We start from the raw sequence: 27262 nt of genomic DNA on the forward strand, positions 1-27262 counted from the left end.
GAAATATCAAATCAAATGTGAGTATAGAAGTGGAATGCCACAAATGAATTTCAACCAATGTAAGCCTAATGGATTGATAGAATGTTTCTGTTCTCTTAATAAGATAACTCTAATGGAGTGTTCCTCTCTCAATGGAAGGGAAACACAGATTATTAAACCATTATCAACATCCATCATCTAAGAATAAAATGACCACCATTTATATTAGTAGAAGTATTATTAGAATGCAGTCTTCCTTTCAGTTGTCCGAGGGGCTCTGTTTAAATGACAATTTGCTAAAGATTCCTCAATACTCGAAGACTACATGTACTGTTTGTTCCATTTAGACGGGGACCAGGGATTAACAAGTAAACTAGGTTCCAAACAAATAAAAGAAAGAATGCAAACATAATTTGCTACAATACATGTAACTCATGAGAACATTCTGCAGGATGTATCTCATAATATAAGGACTCTTCTCTTGTTTATTGCATCAACTTGGGGATCTTCAATGAATAAATGTGTAGAACAGTCTCTTTATATCTCGCCTACTGTATCCATAGGCTGTATTATGTTGTTTACATAGGCTACTACATCATTGACTCGACTATCTATCAGAGCGTAGCAGACTTGCTTCTCGTCTGTTGAAAACACATAAGCAAGCTTGCGCCACCTTGCGTTTCAAACGTGCATAACAGCTCAACGAATTACCACGCAGGCATTTAGGTATCCCTGTTCTAAACAATGTGGGCCCTAACCTTGTACCGGTGTTTCTTGGGAAATGTAGGGAAATGGTTTTAACACCATGCTGAACCTACACTGTGCAATGCCTCTAGAAAACCACAATTACCAGAACCCGCTGTTCTTTTCATTTGTGGCGTCGTGCAACATGGCGGCTTGGTAAAACGAAGATAGTTCGTAAGCATCTTGTTTTTAAGAGACCATGGTTCGTATTTTAAGTTATATACATGCATTTTTACCTACTTATGTTATGCTGTAAAACCTTACAGTTGCAGTGTTTATAAATAACGTTTGGACTTTAATCCATGAAACGTGTTTTAGTTCTATAATCTGTCCCCCAGTCGTTAACGAGCTTGCTTGCTAGCTAGTATCTAAAGTTAGCTATCTAGCTACGTAACGTTAGGAAGTTAAAGATAAAATCCACTAAATCGCCTTTTTTCTTCTTTAGCCCAGCGTTGATACTGTCCCAGAATGTTTTGCATGTCAGCGGTCAAGTTTTTAATTCCGCGTTCAAAACAACTGGGAACTCGGAAAAAACGAGCTCCGACTGGGGTAACATCGATTTGAATGGTCATCCAACTCAGAATTCCAACTCGGGCTTCTTTTTAGAACTCCGGCTTTCTGACCTGAAGATCACTGACGTAATGGTTTAACCTCGTGTTTTTCCGAGTTCCCAGTTGTTTTGAACGTGGCATTTAGACAACTGAGAACTCTAGGGGGGACCTCAGACTGGTAAATATATTTTTGAATGGTCATCCAACTCAGAATTCCATCTGGGAACTTGGGCCTCCGAGAATGCTGACTTTCTGACCTAAAGATCGCTGATGTCATGATTTGACCTTGTATTTTTCCAGAGTTCCCAGTTGTCTTGAACACACCATAAAATATAGGATTTTCAAGAAGCAAATGCCGGTTCAAAACAACTGGGAACTCGGAGGTCAAATAATTACGTCAGTGATCTAAAGGTCAGTAAGACAGAGCTCTAGAAAGAGACCCGAGATGGAATTCTGAGTTGGATGACCGTTACAATCGCGTTTTCCCTGTCGGAGCTCGTTCCCCCCCCCCCTCAAATCCCAGTTGTTTTGAATGCACTGAAGTCTGAGATTTCAGAGTCCTGAGCTCTCAAGTTGTTTGAATGCAGCAAAAGTGTCACTTCCATTTTGTATCATCATGATGATGTGGAAGTGACACAGGTGGTGCTTTCAAGGCAACTGGTACTGTGTTCAAACTGGGAACTTGGACATTTCTGACCTGAAGATCACTATGGTCATGATTTAACCACATTTTTCAGAGTTCCCAGTTGTCTTGAACACAGCATGGGCACTCTGGGGGGGGGAAGAAAAAAAACTTCAGGTCGGAAAGTACGTGCTCTAAAGAGATGTCTACTTTTCCGACTCGGGATTCCGAGTAGGATGACTGTTAAACTGTTTTTCCCAGTCAGTTAGTTCCCCCCCCCCCCCCGAGTTACCAGTTGTCTTGAAACACACTGAAGTTGGAAGTCAGAGTTCTCAGTTGTTTGGAACTCCGTATTTGCTTCTTGGAAGTCCAATATCTTGAAAACTTGACGGCTGACACGCAAAACATTTGGTACTGCATTAACAATGGGCTAATGAAGAAAAAATCATGATGATAATATCATACTTGCTAGTTACCTCAGTAGCTACCTAGGTAGATAATTACCTGACATTTAGCTAGTTCACTAACCGATCACCAACTCATTAGAGAGAGCTAGCTAGATAGTTATTGAGCGTGCAATTATTTATTCCAGCCCAGCACTAAAACACTTGAATCAAATTATCGTTGTCTTTTTTTGTGATTAGCTAGTTGATAGGATGATGGTTATACCATTAAGTGTTGTCTCCATTTATCGATTTCATGTACAATCAGAACATAATAGTGGGGGTTGGGGACGTAATACACTGAGACGATGGTAACATGGACTTGACCACCTACAACTCGAAGCTATATTCATTCTGTCCTCACAGATGGCTGGTGATCCAACCGACAAGAACAATGCAGCAGAGACCTCAGGAGTCAAGGATAAGGATCGGGAGCGGAAACGCAGTCGCTCACGAGAGCGTGAACGCAAAGGCTCCCCGTCTAAGGACCGGAAACCTCGCCAACGCTCTCGTGAACGCAACCGATCCAAATCCGCAGAAAGGTTTGAATGACGCAGAATTATTGGTCGTGGGTGAATGCGAACAACCTGCCCGAATAGTTTCAACCTTTCGGGTGCATTAAGTACAGCTTCCCTACAGATTGAAATGCACTGCTGCCTTAATGGAATCCAGGGATGGAAGATGCTGCTGTACCTTTAATATTCCCATTCTCTAAAACAGTGTTTTCCAGCCCTGGTCCTGGCCAAACACTTCATTCAGCTCATTGAGGGCTTGATGATTAGTTGACAAGTTGAGTCAGGTGTGCTTGTCCAGGGTTACTATAAAAATGTGTACTGTTGGTGGTACTTCAGGTCCAGGGTTTGGAAACGCTGTATTTAAACAGCCTTTTTTGTCCTCGTGCTAGGTAGCAGAAGCCAGAGCAGCCATTTTGGAATTTTATTTTGACATTTCCACAGCGCAACGAAGTAGTCCATTCTGAGCCTGATTGGCTGACTATCCTTTGTTGTTCAATGCAATGTTCTACGTGCCATTCCAATATTAGGAGTACAGCAACATCTTCCATCCCTGGAGTGAGGTACGTTTTTCATGCAGCGGTGCGTTTCGACCTGTAGGGAAGATGTGTGACCGACTGATCAAAACTATTCTGGCTAGGCGAACCACGCCTGCTATCTGACTCGCTTTCCACTGTATTTGAAAGGTGTCCTTTGTTAAGTTCATGTTTTAAGTATCCCTATATTTCTGTTATTACGGGGCTTTCACTCTGTTATTAGTGCGCCTGCGCAGCAGTATCGTTGATGAACCTGGCCTGAGTGCAATGGCAGCCATGTAGTGCGCTAATACGGTTTAGTAAATGTTAAACTGGAACCTTGTTGTTGTCATTTCAAGTCAACTTCCAGTGGGTTTATCGCAGGTTGGTAATATTTCTATGTCTCTGACCTTTCCGTCCCCCTCCAGAGATCGCCGTCTGAAGGACAAGGAGAGAGAAAAGGAGCACGACCGGGACAAGAACAGAGAGAGGGGTCGCAAGGACCGCGATAAGGACGGTCACCGCAGAGACAAAGACTGCAACAAGAAATCCAGGTCTGTAGGCTTGAATCAGACTGGTGTTTTTAGTCACCGTGTGACTATTCGGTGCCGGCTTGAGCCGAATAACAAGATCAAGGTGTCCTATTGATATGGCTCCATCCAGAGGCGTTATAAAGATATGATGGTTCTCAGCAGAATGTTTATCTGGAACACTCCCACGTTGTGCCGTTCAGGAACTGAGTGTGAGCTATGCGTCTTTAAAACATCACGCAATATGCAGAGACATTTTCAAATCGTTTTCCGCTACCTTTTCAACTTGAGTGGTTACTTCTCCTTACAGAAGCGTCTCCCCCAAGTCCAAGGACAGGATAAAGAGGGAGAAGGATTTGAAGAAAGAGGAGGATGAGGAAGATGAGAAAAAGAAGAAAAGCAAGGTAAGACCAGGGAGTGGTCTCGCTATTCTCCCAAGCCCAGCTAACTACCACGTTGTGATGTACCTCGAGTTGCATTGTGTTTCATAATGAGTATTTCTCTGCATCTCTCTTAGGTCCAGCCACTGTCTCTAGAGGAACTTCTAGCCAAGAAGAAGGCAGAGGAGGAGGCGGAGGCAAAGGTGAGACCTTAACAGTGCTCGTTTGAGAGTCAATCTGTTGGGTGTTGCAGTGAGGAGCAAGATGGGAGTGTACGAATTAAGAATGTTAAGCTAAGTTTCTCCTCATGATTTTGAATGCCTTTCTCTCTCAGCCCAAGTTCCTGTCCAAGGCGGAGCGCGAGGCGGAGGCTCTGAAAAGGAGGCAGCAGCAGACTGAGGAGAGGAAGAAGACTATCGATGAGGACAGGAAGAAGAGGAGGATGTTCCAGGACATCGGGAGGAAGATGATGGGTGAGTAGGAGGGGCTTGGGGTTAGTCGGGAGGAAGATGGTGGGTGAGTAGGAGGGGCTTGGGGTTAGTCGGGAGGAGGATGGTGGGTGAGTAGGAAGGGCTTGGGGTTAGTCGGGAGGAGGATGGTGGGTGAGTAGGAGGGGCTTGGGGTTAGTCGGGAGGAAGATGGTGGGTGAGTAGGAGGGGCTTGGGGTTAGTCGGGAGGAAGATGGTGGGTGAGTAGGAGGGGCTTGGGGTTAGTCGGGAGGAGGATGGTGGGTGAGTAGGAGGGGCTTGGGGTTAGTCGGGAGGAAGATGGTGGGTGAGTAGGAGGGGCTTGGGGTTAGTCGGGAGGAAGATGGTGGGTGAGTAGGAGGGGCTTGGGGTTAGTCGGGAGGAAGATGGTGGGTGAGTAGGAGGGGCTTGGGGTTAGTCGGGAGGAAGATGGTGGGTGAGTAGGAGAAGCTTTGGGTGTTGTAACTTTTAATGGGTTACAGAGTTAATGTTTACAGTTAATTAATTGAGCTGTATCTAAATATATTTTCTTTACAGTTATTTACATATGTAATTGTTTTAGAATTTGTGTGATGGAGATTGAGAGAACTACATTCATATTTATGTTGTATTGGATTACGCTATTGACTGCAAGTACCAGAATGCCTTGCGACAGGTAATAGAAAAATAATGTGCCAGTTATGTACAAGTGACAAATGATTATCCTGACTTTCGCTAGCAACTTTCTTTTGTTTGTAGAATCTAAAGTTGTTAAATGTAACGTGAACGAGTATTATTACTAAAAGAAGCTTTCACTTCATAACTCGACGTCCCAAGTCATTACTTTGAAGATAGTTATTCTATGTGGGGTTAGTCAGGTCGCAATATTCTGAATGTCGCTGATAGAAATGTCTTCTAAAGAACTTAACTGATTCCCTATTCTACACGACAGAGAAGCACGTCTGTTCTACATCACGTGTTTCTATCTAAACGTTCAGTAACATGCACCCCACTGAACATGACCTAGGTTTCTGGATGTTGGGTATCTAACTGTTAGACCTCTGGTTCGGTCTCTGACAGTGCTTGGAGTTAGGGTGTAAGTTGTTTTAACAGTTCCATTGAAAATACTGTCGGCTCACAAAGTGTATATCTGTCCCGTGTCCCAGAGGACCCCCAGGAGAGGGACAGACGAGAACGGAGAGAGCGGATGGAGCGGGAGAACAACGGGGACCAAGCGGATGACGGAAGACAGAAGATCAGAGAGGAGAAGGATAAGGGCAAGGAGCTCCAGGCCATCAAGGTATGTCTGGAGATTGAGGTTCTGCCATGGGCTGGTTTCAGGAAAACAGGCTCATTTCTGGGTTGTATTCATTCATGGATACCGTAGCAAAACATAGCTACATTTTTTGCAACAGAAAATGGAAACAATGTTTCTTATTGGACAACGTGATGTCGTCCCTGTCTGTTTGAGTCTGTCGTCCTGTGTTTGGTGCCTAGTGATTATGACCCTGGACTAAAAACATGTTCACTGGAGATTCTCATTTTTGTCAAATCAAACTTTGTCTCATGCGCCGAATACAACAAGTGTAGACTTTACCGTGAAATGCTTACTTACAAGCCCTTAACCAACAGTGCAGTTCAAGAAGAAGAAGATACTTACCAAGTAGACTAAAATAAAAAGTAACACAATAACGAGGCTATTACAGGGGGCACCGGTACCGAGTCAGTGTGCGGGTGGTACAGGCTAGGAGGAGTGAGCTTTGATATGATTGGTTGAACTAAGTGTTTGAGCCGGTGTACTGTGCCGTCTCTGTCCAATCAGGAGCGTTACCTGGGCGGGACTAAGAAGCGCCGGCGGACACGTCACCTGAACGACAGGAAGTTTGTCTTTGAGTGGGATGCCTCTGAAGACACGTCTACCGACTACAACCCCATGTGAGTCTGCATATGAACGCTGGGATGATGAATTCAGTTTCACCAACGTGTCTGAATTAGAGGCCTTCACGGGTCCAACAGAGACGAAATGCGGAGTAATTTGTTATAGGCTGTTTGTAAGGACACGTAACTGGCTAATTTGGTCAATGTCACTTGTTTATTTATGGAGCTGGCAGCGTTTGGCTGGAGGTTTCTCTCTCGCTCTCTCTCACCGGTTCTGAACGCGTCTCTCAGATCCGAAATATGCACAGGTCTGTTTTTCCACGGTCCTTTTCGGAACGGGTTTGACAGGGCCGTCAGACCCGTTCTGAAAAGGACCGTGGGAAAACAGGCCCGTGCCAGTTTCGGATCTGAGAGACACGTTCCGATCCGAGAGAGCGACGCATATCGCTAACCTTGAACAACTTTGCTCCTTCAATAGACATTTGCCTCTCTCCTATGCCGCCTGCTCCCTTCCCACCTAATATCCCGCTCTGCCTCCGTCTCTTAGTTATAAGGAGAAGCACCAGGTCCAGCTGTATGGCCGGGGCTTCATTGCTGGGATCGACCTCAAGCAACAGAAGAAAGACCAGTCCCATTTCTACGTGGACATGATGGAGACGAGACGCACACTGGAGGAGAAGGAGCAGGAGGAGTGAGTCACGCGCACACATACACACCTGACAAACTACCACGCCCACTACAAAGCATTGGTATCGATGTCTTTGAAACAGCTTCAAACGGGTAATTGCCGTCCTCTAACCTCTGCGCCGTCACCTTCCCGCTCCTCAGGGTGCGACTGAAGAAGGTTCATAAGAAGGAGGCCAAGCAGCGTTGGGATGACAGGCACTGGTCCCAGAAGAAGCTGGAGGAGATGGCGGACAGGGACTGGCGTATCTTCAGGGAGGATTACAGTATCACCACCAAGGGTGGCAAGATCCCCCACCCCATCAGGAACTGGAAGGAGTACAACCTACCCCCACACATCGTGGAGGTCATCGACAACTGTGGCTACAAGGTCAGCTGTGAGGACTTGGCATGCCCACGCCACCTTTGGGCCTTTCCCCTGATCCAGCGCTGAAGCCGCTGCTTGCTGTATAAAAAATGGCCTCTTTGTTTCCCTTGTTGTCCAGGATCCAACGCCTATCCAGAGACAAGCCATCCCCATTGGCTTACAGAACCGCGACATCATCGGCGTGGCTGAGACGGGTAGCGGTAAAACGGCTGCCTTCCTCATCCCCCTATTGGTCTGGATCACGACCCTGCCTAAGGATGAAAGGTGAGGGGTCGCCTCCCCAGCCAGAGGGTTACCCCTCAAACTACTCTCCCAAGAGTTGCATGTCCTTCATCCAAAGCACACATCCTTCTCACCCCCCTCTTTCCCCTGTCCCTGTAGGATTGAGGACTCGGACCAGGGTCCGTATGCAGTGATCCTGGCCCCCACCCGTGAGCTGGCGCAGCAGATCGAGGAGGAGACCCTTAAGTTTGGGAAACCTCTGGGCATTCGCACCGTGGCTGTCATTGGAGGTATCTCCAGGGAGGACCAGGGATTCCGCCTCCGGATGGGCTGCGAGGTCAGACACTAGAAAACAACACACACACACACATTTTTGCACACACAGACACGCAAACATGCAGATTCACGCGCACACAATATTATTGCCCATATTAAGACGCGTGCTTGTGAGGTCTGAGTAAACGCGTGTGTTTCCAGATAGTGATAGCCACCCCAGGTCGTCTGATAGACGTGTTGGAGAACAGATACCTGGTCCTGGGCCGCTGTACCTACGTGGTACTGGACGAGGCTGACCGCATGATAGACATGGGCTTCGAGCCTGACGTCCAGAAGATCCTGGAGTACATCCCTGTGACCAATCAGAAACCAGACACGGACGAAGCAGAGGACCCCGAGAAAATGAAGATGAACTTCGAGATGGGAAAACACAAGTACAGACAGGTGAGAGATTGTTAAAGCCGTAGCAGATAAACACACACTGAAGAAAATATCTTTCTTTTTTTATAGCTAGCTGTACAATTTAAGAAGAGAATTCTCTTTCCCCTGTCTTTCCTCCTTCCATCTGTCTCTCTCCTTCTCGCTCTGTTTCTCAGACGGTCATGTTCACAGCTACCATGCCCGCGGCGGTAGAACGGTTGGCCCGTAACTACCTGCGTCGTCCGGCCGTAGTGTACATCGGTTCAGCTGGTAAACCCCACGAGAGAGTGGAACAGAAGGTCCTGCTCATGGGAGAGGGAGAGAAGAGGTAACAGACTCGAGAGACACACATATCACTTCTATCCCTGAAGCTGTAGCTAATGCCGAGTCTCCCTTGTTGTCTCGTCTTCCAGGAAGAGGCTGCTGGATGTTTTGGCACGCGGGTTTGAGCCGCCCATCATCATCTTCGTCAACCAGAAGAAGGGTGTCGACGTGCTGGCCAAGTCTCTGGAGAAGATGGGGGTGAGACCTCATACTTTCTTATACCTGAGCTGTGCTGTTTTGTTTTCCTGGTACAATGTAACGACTGGAATAGCTCCAAAAGTGCAAACGCAGTGCTAAATCAAGGGCACCTCAAATACATCTATTTTGACCTTTTGTCATCCTTTCACCACTACTATGGCTACGCTAGGAACCAGGAGGTTGATAATGGTTCTCTTTCTAATGATGTTTCTCTCCCTCTCTCTCTCGCCTGGTCTCTTTCAGTACAATGCTTGCACGTTGCACGGTGGCAAGGGCCAGGAGCAGAGAGAGTTTGCTCTGTCCAACCTGAAGGCTGGAGCCAAGGACATCCTGGTGGCCACCGACGTGGCTGGGAGAGGTATCGACATCCACGACGTATCCATGGTGCTCAACTACGACATGGCCAAGAACATCGAGGGTAAGACCATGACCTTTGACCCTGGGGTCTCTCGAGCTGGGCGACGTGGAGGAAAATCCATATCGCGATCAAATCCCTGAATTGATGCGTTGATGATAAATAGAACGATATGTTTATAACATTAATGTGCACCACAGTTGCACTACTAGTTTGATGGTTGTAGCCATCAATTTGCCCATTTAACAATCACATTTCTCTAGTGTGGGCAACTTGTAATAAACGATTTTAGTGAAATGCCTGCGATAAGTGATCGGTATGGTCAGTGTCGATCATTTTCAGTTTTATCGTTCCAGCTCTAGGTCCCTCGCCTGTCTGTTGGATTTTGTTACGTCATAGAGACTTTGTACTGCCTTCCATATTTGTAGACTGGGGTTAAAGTTCTCTGTCACAGCGGCGTATGGAGTATCTATTCCTCCATCAGTTAAAAAATATATATAATATGTAAAGAATATCATTTAGAGTAGACTTTGCAAGTTCGCTGTCTTGAGTCTCCAGAGTGCCAGAGAGGACAAATGGAGCGCATCTTCACGACAGTTATGCTTGACAGCGAAGAAAAGTGCTCGTGTCCAGCTCAAACCATTCCAAAAAACATGACCCATATTACCAGAGCGACCTCTCCTCCTTTTATATCGCGGAATCACACGCACTTTCTATAACTTCACAAACCGTGAAAGTAATCCCGGGCGTCGAATTATTGGTTTTGATCACAAACGACCTTGTTCAGTCATGCTACCTAGCTATATAATAAGCTGGTAACTTGACTACTTACGTCTAGGCCAATTTGGTGAGCACAGGAAGAAAGGAAAAACGGCTGCTGCTCATGAGATTGATGTCAGCCTAACCGTATTAAAAATCAACCTCTTTCTGGTGCTCCTTCAATTATGTTTGGTGCCTAGTGTTTTTAAAGTTGGGCGCAGTGTGTGTGTGGAAGAGTAAAGGTTTCTTGCAGTTTTCCCCTAATTGACACAATAGCATGCAGATCGTTAAGCATGTACATTCTGCAAGGTTAACTTGGTCCCAGACAGTCGATCTGAATATCGACTTAAGTTTCAGTCGTGGATTTAGTTTTTAATGCTTTAACTGCTGTGTAGATCTTTTTGTCTTACTTCATATTGTGACGTTGCCCCTTCGCCCTCCCCTCCAGACTACATCCATCGTATCGGTCGTACGGGTCGTGCTGGGAAGAGCGGCGTGGCACTGACCTTCCTCACCAAGGAGGACTCGTCAGTGTTCTACGACCTGAAGCAGGCCTTCCTGGAGAGCCCCGTGTCCACCTGCCCCCCCGAGCTGTCCAACCACCCCGACGCCCAGCACAAGCCTGGTACCATCCTCACTAAGAAGAGACGCGAGGAGACCATCTTCGCCTGACGTGCCAGATCATGTTAAATGGTTACGCCGCCCTAGGACCTGCCACCACACACACTGGGTTTTCACTCGTTTTAATCATATGTTTTTGCAGTCTCTCAACACCTACGGTATCCCCCCTCCTTCCTTCCTGTGTCTTCTGTTCTTTTCTCATTACCTTTCTCTTTCTCAGTCTTGCCACTCTCTTCAGTCCTCCTTTCTCATTCCTCCATTGTTAGGCTTCCCCTTCTGTAGCTCGGCTACTGTACAAAATGTTAGGCTGATGGAAGGGCCTGGGGGTTCATATTCTGGTTTTGGTTTTTGCTACAGGAGAATAGAGGGCCTCTTGGTCTGTGTGGGGAAGGGATGTTAATGGAAGGTCATGTGAGCGCCAAACCTACACTTATTTCAAAGAGCCCCTGTAACAACACACAAGCGGTCCCAAAAGGCCAAGACAGAAATGTTGTAGTGTGATTGTGTATTATTATTTTTTAAATTGGAGTTAGCCCTGTTGTGACAAGTTTTAAAATTGTGTAAAAAGACCAATACATTGAATACCTTTTGTCTCCCAGAGAAACATGGTAGATGTGGTGTTTTCTTTCATCAGTCAGCTGGTTATGATGAGTATTTTGGAATGTGATGTTTGCTACGTTGAATTCTATGAAGTGAATAAAACCTAACTTTTGACTGACACCGTTTTAAAATAAGTCTTTCATAAACTGATCTCACCAGAGCCCTACAAAGGTTCTCTGATGTCAATCGAGTCCAGGGAATTGATAAGATTGCTGTCCTAAGAACTACAACGTTCAAGAAAGCACATGACAATGGCAGCATTAAAAGTACATAAAATGTAATGTTTATTTTACTTAGTTTTATTTTACTTAGCATTTTTACTAATATATTCTTAAATAGAAAGCATTCTATACAGCGACAGGCAGGAAATCTCTTCTTTTTTTTTTTTCGTCTCAGAAATTGAGGAAAGGAGCGTCGGGTCACGCTAGCACACTGTGATTGAGTCCGGTGAATAGATAATACATGGTTATAATTTAGTGCAGTTATTGCATTACAAAGCAACCATCAAAAAACAAAATTAGTGCAATGGATTTTTCTTCTACTTACACAAAAAAAGAGGAAGTTCAGAAGGGTTAAGGCGTTTTTAACTCTTTCAATGTTAGGCTTTGTATTGCATACAGAATATAAGACAGGAAACTAAACTATAACCCTTGTATAAATTGTGCTTCATAAATCGAAAAACCTTTTCATTGTCAATTACTACATTGGTCGGCTTTGAAAGTCACATTCCTCCAAAGTACAGTGAAAATCTCTTAATTGAGCGAAGACTTGCAAGGCTGCATTTAGCAAGTCGCTCAATCCCTCTCTCTGATAGGTCGTCGAGGAGCAGGTGGGAATAAATAGCTTCAGAGCCAATCCAAACTGTGCTCAATAGAACACACATTCGAAAGTAAAACATTTTGGGCAATTAACAAAAAAATCTGCCTTTTTGTATCGTTAAGAGAGAGAATTCTGGGGGAAGGAAATACTCAACAGTTTTCCCTTTTCCGTTTCTAGTGAATACACGTGTCGGAACCTGTTCCCACACTTCTCCTTATTCATTAATGTTGTAATTTGAATCTATGTTTCATTATTCCCCGTTATAGTCAGGTTACTCCATATTTGAGATGCATTCTGCTTTTTAAATGGTTAATTAATTGTGGTTAATTTGTAACTCAGAGGAGTGACTGCCTTTTTACAAACAGAATCGTCAACAAGAATATTACTAAGAAATAACGAGGAGAATCAGAATCGATGCATTAAAAGTGTAGAAGAACTGCAAAAAGAAACAATCAGGTTTCATGCAACACTTGCATAGAATTATTTTCTTATTTTTTTCAATCATGCTGTGATTTTTCAAATAATACAGAACACTATAAAGTTGCCTATTAGACATGGAAGCAGTTAGTCCCCAGACTTGGTCCGCAGGGACCCTGTTCATGCGGATCTTTGTTCCACAATATGCCCAACTGATCGGTTCATAGACTAACCATGCAGGTATATGGTATCATGTCACAGTTGCTATAGCTGTGAGTCCTTTTGAAATCCAGGAGACCACATCACAAGTTCCACACATAATTAGCCAATGAATGTAGTGATCAGTTGAGCACAAATAAGTGATTGGTTGGATCAAAAACCTTCCGATATAGGTAGACTTGTGGATCTGCTTCATGAGGTTGACAGTAAAACTGCAGTACACATACAGTATAGAGACAGTTGAAACAAAGGGGTTCAGAGGAGATGCTATGTGTTGAATGTGTCTGACAAACACTTCCAAACAGCCTGAATAGGTTGTGCTTGGTATGAAGTGCTCTCTCTCTCTCTTGCCTGGTGTTTGGAGACTCATATAAGTGAGTGTAAAAGGGACGTTGTGCGGATGCTACAATAAAAAATGTGCTCCACAACTGGAGGACAATCAGAGGAAGGAGTGAGATCAGCCCACCACTAGGGGCAGCTGGAGTCGTAAAAAAGGCATGCGATATTGCATTATTTTGATGCCTGAATTTGTGTGTGTGTGTCTGCTTGCATGTGCCTCTGTGTGCCACAGGAGGTTGGTGGCACCTTAATGTTTCCATGTGTTTGATGCCATTCCATTTGCTCCTTTCCAGCCATTATTATGAGCCGTCCTCCCCTCAGCAGCTTCCACGGATGTTTGCTTGTCTGTGTGTGTTTGTGTTAAGAGTAATATTGATTTGATACATTCCCTTCATAACTCATGGTGATATGTGTAATGACAAAAACAAGATATGTGAATATACTGCAGCTTTACGGCACTAACATACAGATCACCGTATCGAGGCCTGCGTACCTTTGCCTCTCCCAAAACATTCAGCATCTTCTCAGTAAAAACTATCTGAACTGAAATCAGGAAGAAGTCCATACTGACAAAATTAAATAAACCCCAAAATATAAATACTTATAACAGCCTGGTCTCATAGACTAGACATAACATAGTCAATGTAAATCCAGGACACTCAAATTAGTATGTTATGTTTGGTATGGTTACATAAGACAGAAGGTTACTAAAGGCAAAAAACGATGAGTGATTGAGCAGAGTGGATGAGTGGGCGTATAACGCGAATGTCTAGCAACCCAAAGGTTGCGTGAATCTCATCACTGGCAATTTGAGCTAATTAGCAACTACTACTTTTTAGCTACTTTGCAACTACTTAGCTAACCCTTCCTTGAAAAATAAGCCTAACCGTAACTCATTTAGCTAACCCTTCCCCTAACCCGTTAACTTATCTCCTAACCCTAACCCCTAGTGTAGCTAACGTTAGCCACCTAGCTAACCCTTCCTTGAACAATAAGCCTAACCTTAACTCTTTTAGCTAACCCTTCCCCTAACCCGTTAACCTATCTTCTAACCCCTAGTGTAGCTAACGTTAGCCACCTAGCTAACGTTAGCCACAACTAATTGGAATTCGTAACATATTGTACGTTTTGCAAATTCTCAACATATTGTACATTTTGCAGATTTGTAACATATCTTATGAATTGTAATTGACACATATCATATGAAATGACTGATTGACATTCACAAATTAGTACATACCATATGAAACGTAACATATACTTAATTGAGTGTCCAGGATTTACATACAGAATAATACTAAATGCTCTGAGACCAAGTTGATTATAACCAGGTGCCCATTCAATATGTACAATATATATTCGGATGCATTACTATTTCCCATAGCAGATAAGTAAAATGTAGACATTCCTACTTTTGTTTATCCAGAAAGAGCCTATCGTTCCTGTTCTGACCATAATGTGCAAATAGTCCTAAAATAATCATACATGCAATAATAAAGATACATAAACGTCTTAGGGATTTAAGGCCAGTAAATGTGTCATTCTAAAATAGAGAAACCTTATGCAAAGAATCTTAACATTTGACTTGACCTACAGCCAGTAGTTATAGCTTGCTATTGTGGAGGTGAGTAGCCCTGTTGACGTATAGCCTTTTATCTGATTAACATGACCCCAGCTAATCAGAATGAGTAAAACCGTAAGCCTGGAAGTGTGTGATTGTAGAAGGTGGTAATGTGCACAGCAGTCAGTAATTGTTTTGGGGACAATTGGTACTACATTGTTTCCATAGTTAGGGTGAGTGGTTGGGGACAAGGAGCACACTTATTGTGTACAAGTGGGTGTCTTGTGGCCAAAGTTGTAGTTTGGGTATAGCTAGTTGTCTTGGGGCCAGGGGTACGTTAGAGATGTCAGTAGTTGTCTTGGGGCCAGTGGTACGTTAGAGATGTCAGTAGTTGTCTTGGGGCCAGGGGTACGTTAGAGATGTCAGTAGTTGTCTTGGGGCCAGGGGTACTTTAGAGATGTCAGTAGTTGTCTTGGGGCCAGTGGTACATTGGAGATGTCAGTAATTGTCTTGGGGCCAGTGGTACGTTAGAGATGTCAGTAGTTGTCTTGGGGCCAGGGGTACGTTAGAGATGTCAGTAGTTGTCTTGGGGCCAGGGGTACATTAGAGATGTCAGTAGTTGTCTTGGGGCCAGTGGTACGTTAGAGATGTCAGTAATTGTCTTGGGGCCAGTGGTACGTTAGAGATGTCAGTAGTTGTCTTGGGGCCAGGGGTACGTTAGAGATGTCAGTAGTTGTCTTGGGGCCAGGGTACGTTAGAAATGTCAGTAGTTGTCTCGGGGCCAGTGGTATGCTAGAGATGTCAGTAGTTGTCTTGGGGCCAGGGTACGTTAGAAATGTCAGTAGTGTCTTGGGGCCAGGGGTACGTTAGAGATGTCAGTAGTTGTCTTGGGGCCAGGGGTACGTTAGAGATGTCAGTAGTTGTCTTGGGGCCAGGGGTACGTTAGAGATGTCAGTAGTTGTCTTGGGGCCAGGGTACGTTAGAGATGTCAGTAGTTGTCTTGGGGCCAGGGGTACGTTAGAGATGTCAGTAGTTGTCTTGGGGCCAGGGTACGTTAGAAATGTCAGTAGTTGTCTCGGGGCCAGTGGTATGCTAGAGATGTCAGTAGTTGTCTTGGGGCCAGGGTACGTTAGAAATGTCAGTAGTTGTCTTGGGGCCAGGGGTACAATAGAAATGTCAGTAGTTGTCTCGGGGCCAGTGGTATGCTAGAGATGTCAGTAGTTGTCTTGGGGCCAGGGGTACGTTAGAGATGTCAGTAGTTGTCTCGGGGCCAGTGGTATGCTAGAGATGTCAGTAGTTGTCTTGGGGCCAGGGTACGTTAGAAATGTCAGTAGTTGTCTCGGGGCCAGGGGCGGCTGCGTTGGCAGTTGTTGCGCTGGTTGTGCCCCTGCTGGGCATCGCGCTGGAGCAGCCTGTCCTGTGATTCATGCCCGTTGGTGCTGTGGACGCCCCCGCGGTGACCGCGGTGAGGGGGGTACCTGTCCCTGTAAGTTTGGGCGTGGCAAGGGGACTCAAACTCATCCTCCTCATCTAGTTCCTCTTCTAATTCCTCCACCAGCTCCTCGTCCTCCTCGTCCCCCCGGAGGCGTGGGCCCCCAAGGAGGCCGCGGGACAGGGAGTCGCTGCCTTCTTCAGACGGCATCAGGCTGTCCTGCTCCAGAGGGGAGTGGGCCTCCACCTCCTCACCCTCCACCCCCACACTGCTGTGCTGCACTGGGGGCTGGTTCTTATTCTGGGTCTGGGGTTTGGTGTTGGAGAGGGGGGAGGGGGAGGGAGATAATAAAAAAGATCTCCATCACAGGGTCTGAGACAGATTCCTAAAGTAACCTGCTCTTTTTACTACCACACGTGGGCACACACGTGTGCACACATCACACATACCACACGTGGACACACATCACACGTACAGTGTGTTCGGAAAGTATTCAGACCCCTTGACTTTTTCCACATTTTGTTCCATTACAGCCTTATTCTAAAATATATTAAATCGTTTCCCCCCCCCCCCTCATTAATCACATTTTTGCACATTAAAAATAAAACTGAAATATCACATTTACATAAGTATTCAGACCCTTTACTCCGTACTCTGTTGAAGCACCTTTGGCAGCGATTACAGCCTCGAGTCTTCTTAGGTATGACGCTACAAGCTTGGCACACCAGTATTTGAGGAGTTTCTCCCATTCTTCTCTGCAGATTCTGTCAAGATCTGTCAGGTTGGATGGGGATTGTCACTACACAGATATTTTCAGGTCTCTCCAGAGATGTTCGATCAGGTTCAAGTCCGGGCTCTGGCTGAGCCACTTAAGGACATTCGGAGACTTGTCCTGAAGCCACTCCTATGTTGTCTTGGCTGTGTGCTTAGGGTCGTTGTCCTGTTGGAAGGTGAACCTTCGCCCCAGGTCCTGAGCGCTCTGGAGCAGATTTTCATCAAGGATCTCTCTGTTCTTTTTTTCAGAGTTTGCACTATTAGGTGACCTAAACTGGGATATGCTTAACACCCCGGCCATCCTACAATCTAAACTAGATGCCCTCAATCTCACACAAATTATCATGGGACCCACCAGGTACAACCCTAAATCCTGACCAAAATGCACTCTTAAATACACCTCCGCTGTCTTCAACCAGGATCTCAGCGATCATTGCCTCATTGTGGGTAATGGGTCAAACGACCACCACTCATCACTGTCAAATGCTCCCTAAAACACTTCAGCGAGCAGGCCCTTCTAATCGACCTGCCCCGGCTATTGGGGCGGCAGCGTAGCCTAGTGGTTAGAGCGTTGGACTAGTAACCGGAAGGTTGCGAGTTCAAACCCCCGAGCTGACAAGGTACAAATCTGTCGTTCTGCCCCTGAACAGGCAGTTAACCCACTGTTCCCAGGCCGTCATTGAAAATAAGAATTTGTTCTTAACTGACTTGCCTGGTTAAATAAAGGTAAAATAAAAAATAAAAATCCTGGAAGGATATTGACCTCATTCCGTCAGTAGAGGATGCCTGGTTATTCTTTAAAAATGCTTTGTTCACTCCAGACCTGACTGCCCTTGACCAGCACAAAAACATCATGTGGCATACTGCATTAGCATCGAATAGCCCCCGCGATCTGCAACAGCACCCTCCTCCCAGCTGCCCACTGCACTGACTCTAGGAAACACTGTCACCACTTATAAATCTACAATAATTGAACATTTCAATAAGCATTTTTCTACGGCTGGCCATGCTTTCCACCTGGCTACCCCTTCCCCCGGTCAAAGGCTCTGCACCCCCCACAGCAACTTGCCCAAGCCTCCCCATTTCTCCTTCACCCAAATCCAGATTGTTTTCTGAAATGTTTTGAAGAGCTGCAAAATCTGGACCCCTACAAATCAGCTTAGCTAGACAATCTGGACACTATCTTTCTAAAATTATCCACCACAATTGTTGCAACCCCTATTACTAGCCTGTTCAACCTCTCTTTCGTATCGTCTGAGATCCCTAAAGATTGGAAAGCTGCCGCGGTCATCCCCCTCTTCAAAGGGGGTGACACTCTAGACCCCAACTGTTACAGACCTATATCTATCCTACCCTGCCTTCTAACAGATCACCGAACATTTCGAATCCCACTGTACCTTCTCCGCTATACAATCTGGTTTCCGAGCTGGTCATGGGTGCACCCCAGCCACGCTCAAGGTCCTAAACGATATCATAACCGCCATTGATAAAAGACAATACTGTGCAGCCGTATTCATCTACCTGGCCAAGGCTTTCGACTCTGTCAATCACCACATTCTTATCGGCAGACTCAATATCCTTGGTTTCTCAAATGACTGTCTCGCCTGGTTCACCAACTACTCATCAGACAGTGTTCAGTGTGTCAAATCGGAGGGCCTGTTGTCTGGACCTCTGGCAGTCTCTATGGGGGTGCCACAGGGTTCAATTCTCTGGCCAACTCTTTTGTCTGTATACATCAATGATGTCACTCTTGCTGCTGCTGATTCTCTGATCCACCTCTACGCAGACAACACCATTCTGTATACTTCTGGCCCGTCTTCGGACACTGTGTTAACAAACTTCCAGACGAGCTTCAATGCCATACAACTCTCCTTCCGTGGCCTCCAACTGCTCTTGAATGCAAGAAAAACTAAATGCATGCTCTTCAACCGATCGCTGCCCTCACCCGCCCGCCCGTCTAGCATCACTACTCTGGGCGGTTCTGACTTAGAATATGTGGACAACTACAAATACCTAGGTGTCTGGTTAGACTATAAACTCTCCTTCCAGACTCACATTAAGCATCTCCAATCCAAAAATAAATCTAGAATCGGCTTCCTATTTCGCAACAAAGCATCCTTCACTGCCAAACATACCCTCGTAAAACAGACTATCTTACCGATCCTTGACTTTGGCGATGTCATTTACAAAATAGCCTCCAACAATCTACTCAGCAAACTGGATGCAGTCTCACAGTGCCATCCGTTTTATCACCAAAGCCCCATATACTACCCACCACTGCGACCTGTATGCTCTCGTTTGCTGGCCCTTACTTCATATTCGTTGCCAAACCCACTGGCTCCAGGTCATCTATAAGTCTTTGCTAGGTAAAGCCCCACCTTATCTCAACTCACTGGTCACCACAGCAGCACCCACCCGTAGTACGCGCTACAGCAGGTATATTTCACTGGTCACCCCCAAAGCCAACTCCTCCTTTGGCAGCCCCAGCCCCAGTTCTCTGCTGCCAATAACTGGAACGAATTGGAAAAATCACTGACGCTGGAGACTTACATCTCCCTCACTAACTTTAAGCATCAGCTGTCAGCAGCTTACTGACCATTGCACCTCTACAGAGCCCATCTGTAAATAGCCCACCCTCATTCCCATGTTGTTATTTTTTGCTCCTTTGCACTCCAGTATCTCTACTTGCACATTCATCTTCTGCGCATCAATCAGTCCAGTGTTTAATTGCTAAATTGTAATTATTTCGCCACTATGGCCTATTTTTTTGCCTTACCTCCCTAATCTTACTACATTTGCACACACTGTATATATACTTTTCTATTGTGTTAATGACTGTACGTTTGTTTATCCCATGTGTAGCTCTGTTGTTTGTGTCGCACTGCTTTGCTCTATCTTGACCAGGTCACAGTTGTAAATGAGAACTTGTTCTCAGTTGCCCTACCTGGTTAAATAAAGGTGAAATAAAATAAAAATGAATACAACTGTGCTCCATCTTTCCCTCAATCCTAACTAGTCTCACAGTCCCTGCTGCTGAAAAACATCCCCACTGCATGATGCTGCCACCACCATGCTTCACCGTAGGTATGGGGGCAGGTTTCCTCCAGATTCATCAGACGAGAGAGTCTTGTTTCTTATGGTCTGAGTCCTTTAGATGGCTTTTGGCAAACTCAAGCGGGCTGTCAGAGTGACCATCGGTTCTTGGTCACCTCCCTGATCAAGGCCCTTCTCCCCCATTTGCTCAGTTTGGCCGGGCACCCAGCTCTAGGAAGAGTCTTGGTGGTTCTCAACTTCTTCTATTTAAGAACGATGAAGGCCACTGTGTCCTTGGGGGCCTTCAATGCTGCAGAAATGTTTTGGTACCCTTCACCAGATCTGTGCCTCGACACAATCTTGTCTCGGAGCTCTACTGACAATTCCTTCAACCTTATGGCTTGTTTTTTGCTCTGACATGCACTGCCAACTGTGGGACTTTATAGAGACGGGTGTGCTCATGTCCTATCAATTGAATTTACCACAGGTGGACTCCAATCAAGTCGTAGAAACATCTCAAGGATGATCAATGGAAACAGGACGCACCTGAGCTCAATTTCGAGTCTCATAGCAAAGGGCCTGAATACTTATGTGAATAAGGTATTTCTGTTTTTTCTATTAAAAAAAACTGTTTTCGTTTTGTCATTATGGGGTATTGTGTGTAGATTGATGGTTCACTTAATCCATTTTAGAATAAAGCTGTAACGTAACAAAATGTGAAAAAAAGTCAAGGGGTCTGAATACTTCCCGAGTGCACTGTAAGATTAGATTAGAGAGTTTAATAGTCACATGTACAGGGTTGCAGATGTAATGACGTACAGTGAAATTCTTGCGCTCCGAATCCCCTAAAATGGACACTACTCTACACGAAGGATATACCGCCAATGACGGTCGAGCAGTTAAATGGATAACATGGCATTACAGTGTTAAGAACATTGTTAACTTAAATTGGCATGGTTTGCATTTTTTTCTTAACCAATCGCATTGAGATCACTTCTTAACACTATCCTTTCCACTGGACCAATCGCAACCATTACATTGCTTATGCATTGTTCCGTCGTGCTTCAATTTGACAATCATTTCAATCACTTTACGCGCACCAAAGGTTTCATTCAGGGTAGCATTCTGTGCCAGCGTGAGAGAGTGTGCCATTCACAAAGCATGAGTATGGTCATGGTACGGCTCCCTTTGTTTACCGCAGATCTATAGTACGTCCACTGTGCATTATGGCGTACAGGTAACTGCCAAAATAATGGAAACACTTGAGTAAATGAGGGACACAAAGTATGTTGAAAGCAAGTGCTTCCACACAGGTGTGGTTCCTGAGTTAATTAAGCAATTGACCTCCCATCGTGCTTAGGGTCATGTATAAAAAAATGCCCAGTTGCCCATTATTTTGGCTTCCATGGCTAGAATAGATCACGGTGACTTAGAAAGAGGGGTCTTAAAGGGGTTTTAAAGGGAGCGCACGTCTGTGTGTCTCAGTCACCAGATCTCAACCCAATTGAACACTTATGGGAGATTCTGGAGTGGCAAATGGAGAAAGCATTTTCCACCACCAAACACCAAATGACGGAATTTCTCGTGGAAGAATTGTGTCGCATCCCTCCAATAGAGGCCCAGATACTTGTAGAATCTAGGCTACGATTCGTTGAAGCTGTTCTGGCTCACGGTGGCCCAACCTCCTATTAAGAGACTTTATGTTGGTGTTTCCTTTTATCTTGGCAGTTACCTGTGTATGCCATTTAGCAGACTTCATTACATTCATATAGCCTGTCACATGACTTTCTCTATATCAAGCCCTGAACCTGCTGCTGCTTTTTTTGGATCTCATCATATAACTTTTGAAGTTTGAGGCACAGTGTCAATCAAATGTGCAAAGACTGTGAGGTGGCAGGTGGATAAGAGATGGGAAGGGGTCTACATTCTGTAGGTATCCGTGGCTTGTGTGTGTGTGGGGGGGGGGGGGGGTTATTGTGTGAGAGGGAAATAAGACACATCGGTCGATCTTATTCCACCGAGTGTGGTTGGTGTGGAGGGGTGGGGTGGGGGTTAAGGGGTGGTAGGGGTTATCGGGTGGAGAAGTAATGTACATACATAAACCCTCCTACTCACCCCGTACGGTGAGCGATCATTCAATTAATTCCTGTGTTTCAGAAAACTGCAAAAACGTTAAGCAGGGATGAGTGAGAAGACGGATAAACAGACAGACATGAGAAAGGGGATAGAGGGAATCTGGTATAGTACTGTAAGGACAGATGCAACACACAACAACCACATAAACAACCCCCCTCCCAATAAAGCAGTGTTTCATCCTCCTGGTCCTGGGGACTCAAAGGGGGGCACATTTTTGTTTTTGCCCTAGCACTACACAGCTGATTCAAATGATCAACTCATCATCTTTGACGATTTGAATCAGGCGTGTAAATGCTAAGGCAAAAAACAAAATGTGCCCCCCCTTTGGTTCCCCGGGAACAGGATGAAGAAACACTGCCCTACAAAAACCTCACTATCCCATTATCTGTCCTTTTTCCATTCTCCCATCTCCAATTGTCTCTGTTCCCCTCTACCTTCCCTCCTCCATCCACATAGAAGCATCTCACCTGTAGGCTAGAGTTGGCTGAGGGCGGGGTCATGAGGTTCTGCTCTAATAGCGGGTTGATGGGGGTGGTGTCGGGAAGATGAGTGGCGCGCCAGTACACCTCTAGGTATTCAGCCAAGTGCTCACACGCATCCTCCAATTGGTTCTCATCCAAAATTACATCAAACATCTCCTATGAAGGAACAGTGGGAGGGAGATCAATTTCAGACAGTTGGTTTAATTGTAATAGTAGCTGTGAATACTACTGTATGATGGGGTGTCCACGTACAGGGGGGCATTGAGACAGTTTGTCTCCGGCCATCATCTGCACGTTCAGGTGTTTGCTCTGAGACTTCCCCCGGGACTTGATTAGCCTCTGGAGCACCTGAGAGAGAGAGGGGAGGAGAGACAGAAAAAGGGGAGGAGAGCGAGAGAAAAGGGGGAGGAGAGAGAGAAAGGGGGGAGAGATATAAAAAAGGGGGGGGGGAGGAGAGAGAGGAAAAGAGGAGGAGAGAGACAGAAAAAGGGAAGGAGACAGAAAAAGGGGAGGAGAGAGAAAAAAGGGGGGGATGGAGAGAGTGAGCAAGAGAGAGAGAGAGAGAGGGAAAAGAGAAGGAAAGAGACAGGGAGAGAGGGTAGCTTTATAAAGAAGGCTTTATAAAGGCTTCATAAAGAAGAGAAATTCAAAAGATGAAAAGATATCTTCATCTAAGTCCACTCACACTACATCTGCAGGACATGTACGAAGTGAGGTTGTCTAGCTATGTACCTTTGGGGAGGACACTTTGACGTATACAATGATAGGGGCCAAGGAAGTCTTGGCTAGCTGGGCCGGGTGGTTGATGGTGTCTGCATCCAGAACCACCAGCTGGAGGGTTTTGGCTAGCTCAAATATCCTCTCTATCTCACTCTGGACCTCGGCTGTAGGGGAGAGAGATACATAACATAACATTACCTAACCTAGAGATCAATCAATGCACTTTGGACGCTTACACACTTAATAGTGTTTACATGAACAAATGTGCATGTTAAAGGGAATGTGTGTGTGTGTGTGCATGTGTGTGTCACAGGAGGTTGGTGGCACATTATTTGGGGAGGACAGGCTTGTGGTAATGAGTGGAATGGTATCAAATACATCAAACACATGGTTTGATGCTGTTCCATTCACTCAAGTCCAGCCATTATTATGAGCCGTCCTCCCCTCAGCAGCCTCCACTGGTGTGTGTGTGTGCACTCACCCAGGCTGGAGCGAGTATTGGATCTCTCCATGATTGGCCTCTTGTTGAGCACAGATCTCTTGGCCAGAGATAGGTCTGCCGTAACGCGTGTGATGGAGATTCTGCAGGTGTCCGAAACAAAACAGGATCAACCCACAATAAACAACACCGACTACAAATACGCTGCTAATACACACTACAGACAAAAAAAAAGATCACAGCGATGAATGTCATGGAGGTTCAGAGAGAGATCAAACTGAGGGCGAGCAAACAAAAGAACACCTGTGTCATAGATTTACATAGAAGAGAGAAGTAGCCTAGCGGTTAAGAGCGTTGGGCCAGTAACCCGAAAGGTCGTTGGTTCAAATTCCCGAGCCGACTAGATGAAAAACCTGTTTGTGCCCTTGAGCAAGGCACTTAACCCTAATTGTCTCTCTGGATAAGAGCGTCTGCTAAATGACGCAAATGTTAATAAACAACTAGCTACTTTAATGTGCAGCTGACGATTAGCCAGGATGCCTGTATATACAGCACTAACCTTCCGTCGAACCTGTGTTTCAGGAAGTCAAACAGAGCTTTCTGCATCATATCTGTCACCTGAGAGAGGGTAGAGAAAGACAAAGAGATCTTGGATGCATATCATTGTCAATCAAACTATCTCAGCATCAGTGGAACAAACGTACAACTCTACCACCATTGCTTCTAAGTCTAAGCCCCCAGCATCAATAGGCACACTTGGCAAGATATAATCAACCACTGTGTGAGGAATCCTGTTGCCCTCAGAACAGCCTCAATTCGTCGGGGCAATTAGATTGAGATCTGGTGACTGGACAGGCCACTGCAGTAAGCTGAATTCACTGTCATGTTCGTGGAACCATTCCTGGACAATCCTAGTCTTGTGGCATGAAGCATTATATTAGTAGATGGATACACTGCTGCCATGAAGGGATGCACCTGATTGGCTATGATGTTCAGATGTCCTGTGCTATTCAAACGTTGCTCCACTTTTATCAAGGTGCCCAATATGTGCCATGAAAACACACCCCACACCATCACACCACCACCACCAGCCTGCAATGTTGACACACGACATGATGGATGCATGTACCCGTGGTTTTCTCCACACCCTAGTCCTCACATCAGCGTGTAACAGCAGGAACCCGGGATTCATCAGACCAGGCAATGTTTTTCCAATTCTCCAGTGTCCAGGGTTTTTGTTCTTTAGCCCACAGCAACTGCAGTTTCTTGTTTTTTGCTCAAAGAAGTGGGAACTCTGTAAGGTCATCGGCTGCCAAACCCCATTCGTGTCTGGGTACAACATGTTGTGCACTCTTCTATGGATCTTTGGGCACCAATGTTGTAATGGACTGTCAGTTGACTAACTGTCTGTTGCTCTGCACAATTCGTGTCAGTCTCCTTTGTCGTCTTTTATCAATGACCCGTTTTCAACCACTGGCCTGCCGTTGGCTTGATGACCTTTGGGTGATGGACCATTCTTGATACACACGGTAAACTGTTGAGCGTGAAAAACCCTGCAGCGTTGCAGTTCTCGAACCGGTGCGCCTGGCACATACTACCATACCCCGTTCAAAGGCACTTCAATATTTTGTCTTGCCCATTCACCCTCTGAATGGCACACATACACAATCCATGTCTCAATTGTCTCAAGGGTTAAAAAAAATCCTTCTTTAACCCGTCTCCTCCCCTTCATCTACACTGATGGAAGTGGATTTAACAGGTGACATCAATAAGGGATCCTATCTTTCCCCTGGATGCACCTGGCCAGTCTATGTTGTGGAAAGAGCAGGTGTACTCGTGTTCTATACACTCAGTGTACTTTGAAATTAATTGAAACTGAACCCCAGATGAAAGAAGCATCTAAAAATAGATCAATGAATTAGCCATGCTTGGTGTTCCTTCCACTGTCTGAATTGGGATGTTATTATTCAGCTGTGGAGCCGAGAGAGAAATGTGAATCGTTATCACTAGATGGAGCTGACAAGAGGCGGTTCTGAACTGGTTCTAGGATCGTGTTTCTCAACCAACCGCTCCTTCAGACGGTTAGCTTAGCTGACCGCCATTTGCAAGTGTAATTCAGTCCTCCAAAGTAGAAGGACCAAAGGTTGCCTTCCCCTAGTAGAAACGTTGTTCTTGGCCTTGCTAGAAGGGCGAGGGAGCGAGAGACACTTACCTCATACCCCTTCAGTGACGGCCCCACTAAGACCACCGGCCGCATAGACGGGACCACGTCATACGGAGGAATGTGTTCCTGTGTGAAACAAGAGATAAAGAGATCAAGAGAAAGACAGAGAGCGTGTCAGTCAAAGTTCCTGTCGCTTTCACCCTTTGAAACAGATTCATGGTTTTTTTTATATAGAGAAGACGACATTAAAAACGTACCTGCTTTTGCTTCGGTTTGTCTTTTGAATACGAGAAAAGTACAATCAGTGACATAAGATATTATATCAGTGAGTGAGAAGAAAGATTGAAGATTGAATTTATAATACAGTATTCGATTCCCGAGAAAAAGGTCTCAGGGTGTAATGCTTATACTCACCACCAGATGGTGGCGTTGTCCTCCAGCTCCCAGACACCATGTCACCCAGACTGGAGGAAGAGTTCCCCCCTCTTTTCCTGCACAACAGACATTTCAGAACAAAGGTGACGGGTTAATTATGAAGAAGCCCAGTTCAATGTTAGTTCGAGGATACGTTACAATATGAAATTATGACCGTGATATTCCTCTAATGTCCCATATTCTTACAAACATCAGGACGTGTTGGTTCACCTTTGCTCGTGTTTGAGTCTCATAGCCTCCAGGCGTAAAGGGCTGGGGATGAAGGTGATGTCTGCCCCCTCCTTCACCAGACGACCAATCCACCAATCATTGTTGTACTTCTGTTACAACAACATAACTCAACATTACACCATGGGCACTGCTTGATCCAGGTCATTATTGTAGCTACTTCTGGAAGTACAATGGACAGTATGTCTCAATATCACCTAACACAGCACGATACAAATCAGATAACATCTAACCCGATTAACATAATTACGTGGAATGACCGTGTGGATGCTTTCCACAGCGGCTGTTGTTTCCATGATGAACAGAGGGGAGAGGGGTGAGAAGAGTGAGTACTGTCCTCCATCCACAGTTCCTCACCTCCTTAATGTGCAGGAAGTCTTTGGCTTCGAAGTTGATTGCAGCTCCTTGAACGGGACAGTCCTCATCCAGAGCCCCACAGAAAGCCACGTTGGTCTTTACCGCAAACGCTACAGGTTTAGACTGCAGGGACCGACAACAAACAACATTTCAGTTAGCGTTACCAATAGTGTGTGTGTGTGTGTGTGCGTCCGTGCGTGCGTTCATCTGTGAGTATGTGTGTGTGTGTGCGTTTCATAACAAAACGCACCTTAGCTCTGTCGAGCTGGAGCTGGGCCTGG

At 45.5% G+C, this 27262-nt stretch overlaps 2 protein-coding genes across 2 annotated transcripts in view; one reads left to right on the top strand and one right to left on the bottom strand.

Annotated features, from left to right (window-relative positions):
• The first annotated feature begins 812 nt into the window (after positions 1-812).
• On the top strand, positions 813-11546 carry LOC139416303 (DEAD (Asp-Glu-Ala-Asp) box polypeptide 23). The gene is made up of 17 exons (XM_071164794.1): positions 813-925; positions 2706-2881; positions 3795-3920; positions 4207-4300; positions 4414-4479; positions 4611-4749; positions 5889-6022; positions 6545-6657; positions 7148-7291; positions 7429-7654; positions 7770-7915; positions 8033-8210; positions 8351-8593; positions 8746-8897; positions 8983-9091; positions 9335-9509; positions 10654-11546. The coding sequence occupies exons 1-17, from the start codon at positions 923-925 to the stop codon at positions 10875-10877; spliced, it is 2448 nt and encodes an 815-aa protein (XP_071020895.1). The 5' UTR covers positions 813-922; the 3' UTR covers positions 10878-11546.
• Positions 11547-11682: 136 nt separating this feature from the next.
• The window catches only part of LOC139416304 (calcium channel, voltage-dependent, beta 3a), a 32415-nt gene continuing 16835 nt past the window's right edge, over positions 11683-27262 (bottom strand). Inside the window, exons 3-14 of the mRNA XM_071164796.1 lie at positions 27232-27262; positions 26982-27104; positions 26607-26716; positions 26376-26452; positions 26219-26238; positions 26010-26087; positions 24357-24415; positions 23840-23940; positions 23371-23522; positions 22891-22986; positions 22624-22794; positions 11683-16519 (exon numbers count right to left, since the gene is read on the bottom strand). The exon at positions 27232-27262 is cut by the window's right edge and continues 89 nt beyond it. Of these exons, the coding sequence (XP_071020897.1) occupies positions 16109-16519; positions 22624-22794; positions 22891-22986; positions 23371-23522; positions 23840-23940; positions 24357-24415; positions 26010-26087; positions 26219-26238; positions 26376-26452; positions 26607-26716; positions 26982-27104; positions 27232-27262 (1429 nt within the window). The 3' untranslated portion in view covers positions 11683-16108. The remainder of the gene's footprint in view (positions 16520-22623; positions 22795-22890; positions 22987-23370; positions 23523-23839; positions 23941-24356; positions 24416-26009; positions 26088-26218; positions 26239-26375; positions 26453-26606; positions 26717-26981; positions 27105-27231) is intronic.

The sequence above is a fragment of the Oncorhynchus clarkii genome, chromosome 9, assembly GCF_045791955.1.
Source record: "Oncorhynchus clarkii lewisi isolate Uvic-CL-2024 chromosome 9, UVic_Ocla_1.0, whole genome shotgun sequence".
In the NCBI taxonomy this organism is placed as follows: domain Eukaryota; kingdom Metazoa; phylum Chordata; class Actinopteri; order Salmoniformes; family Salmonidae; genus Oncorhynchus; species Oncorhynchus clarkii.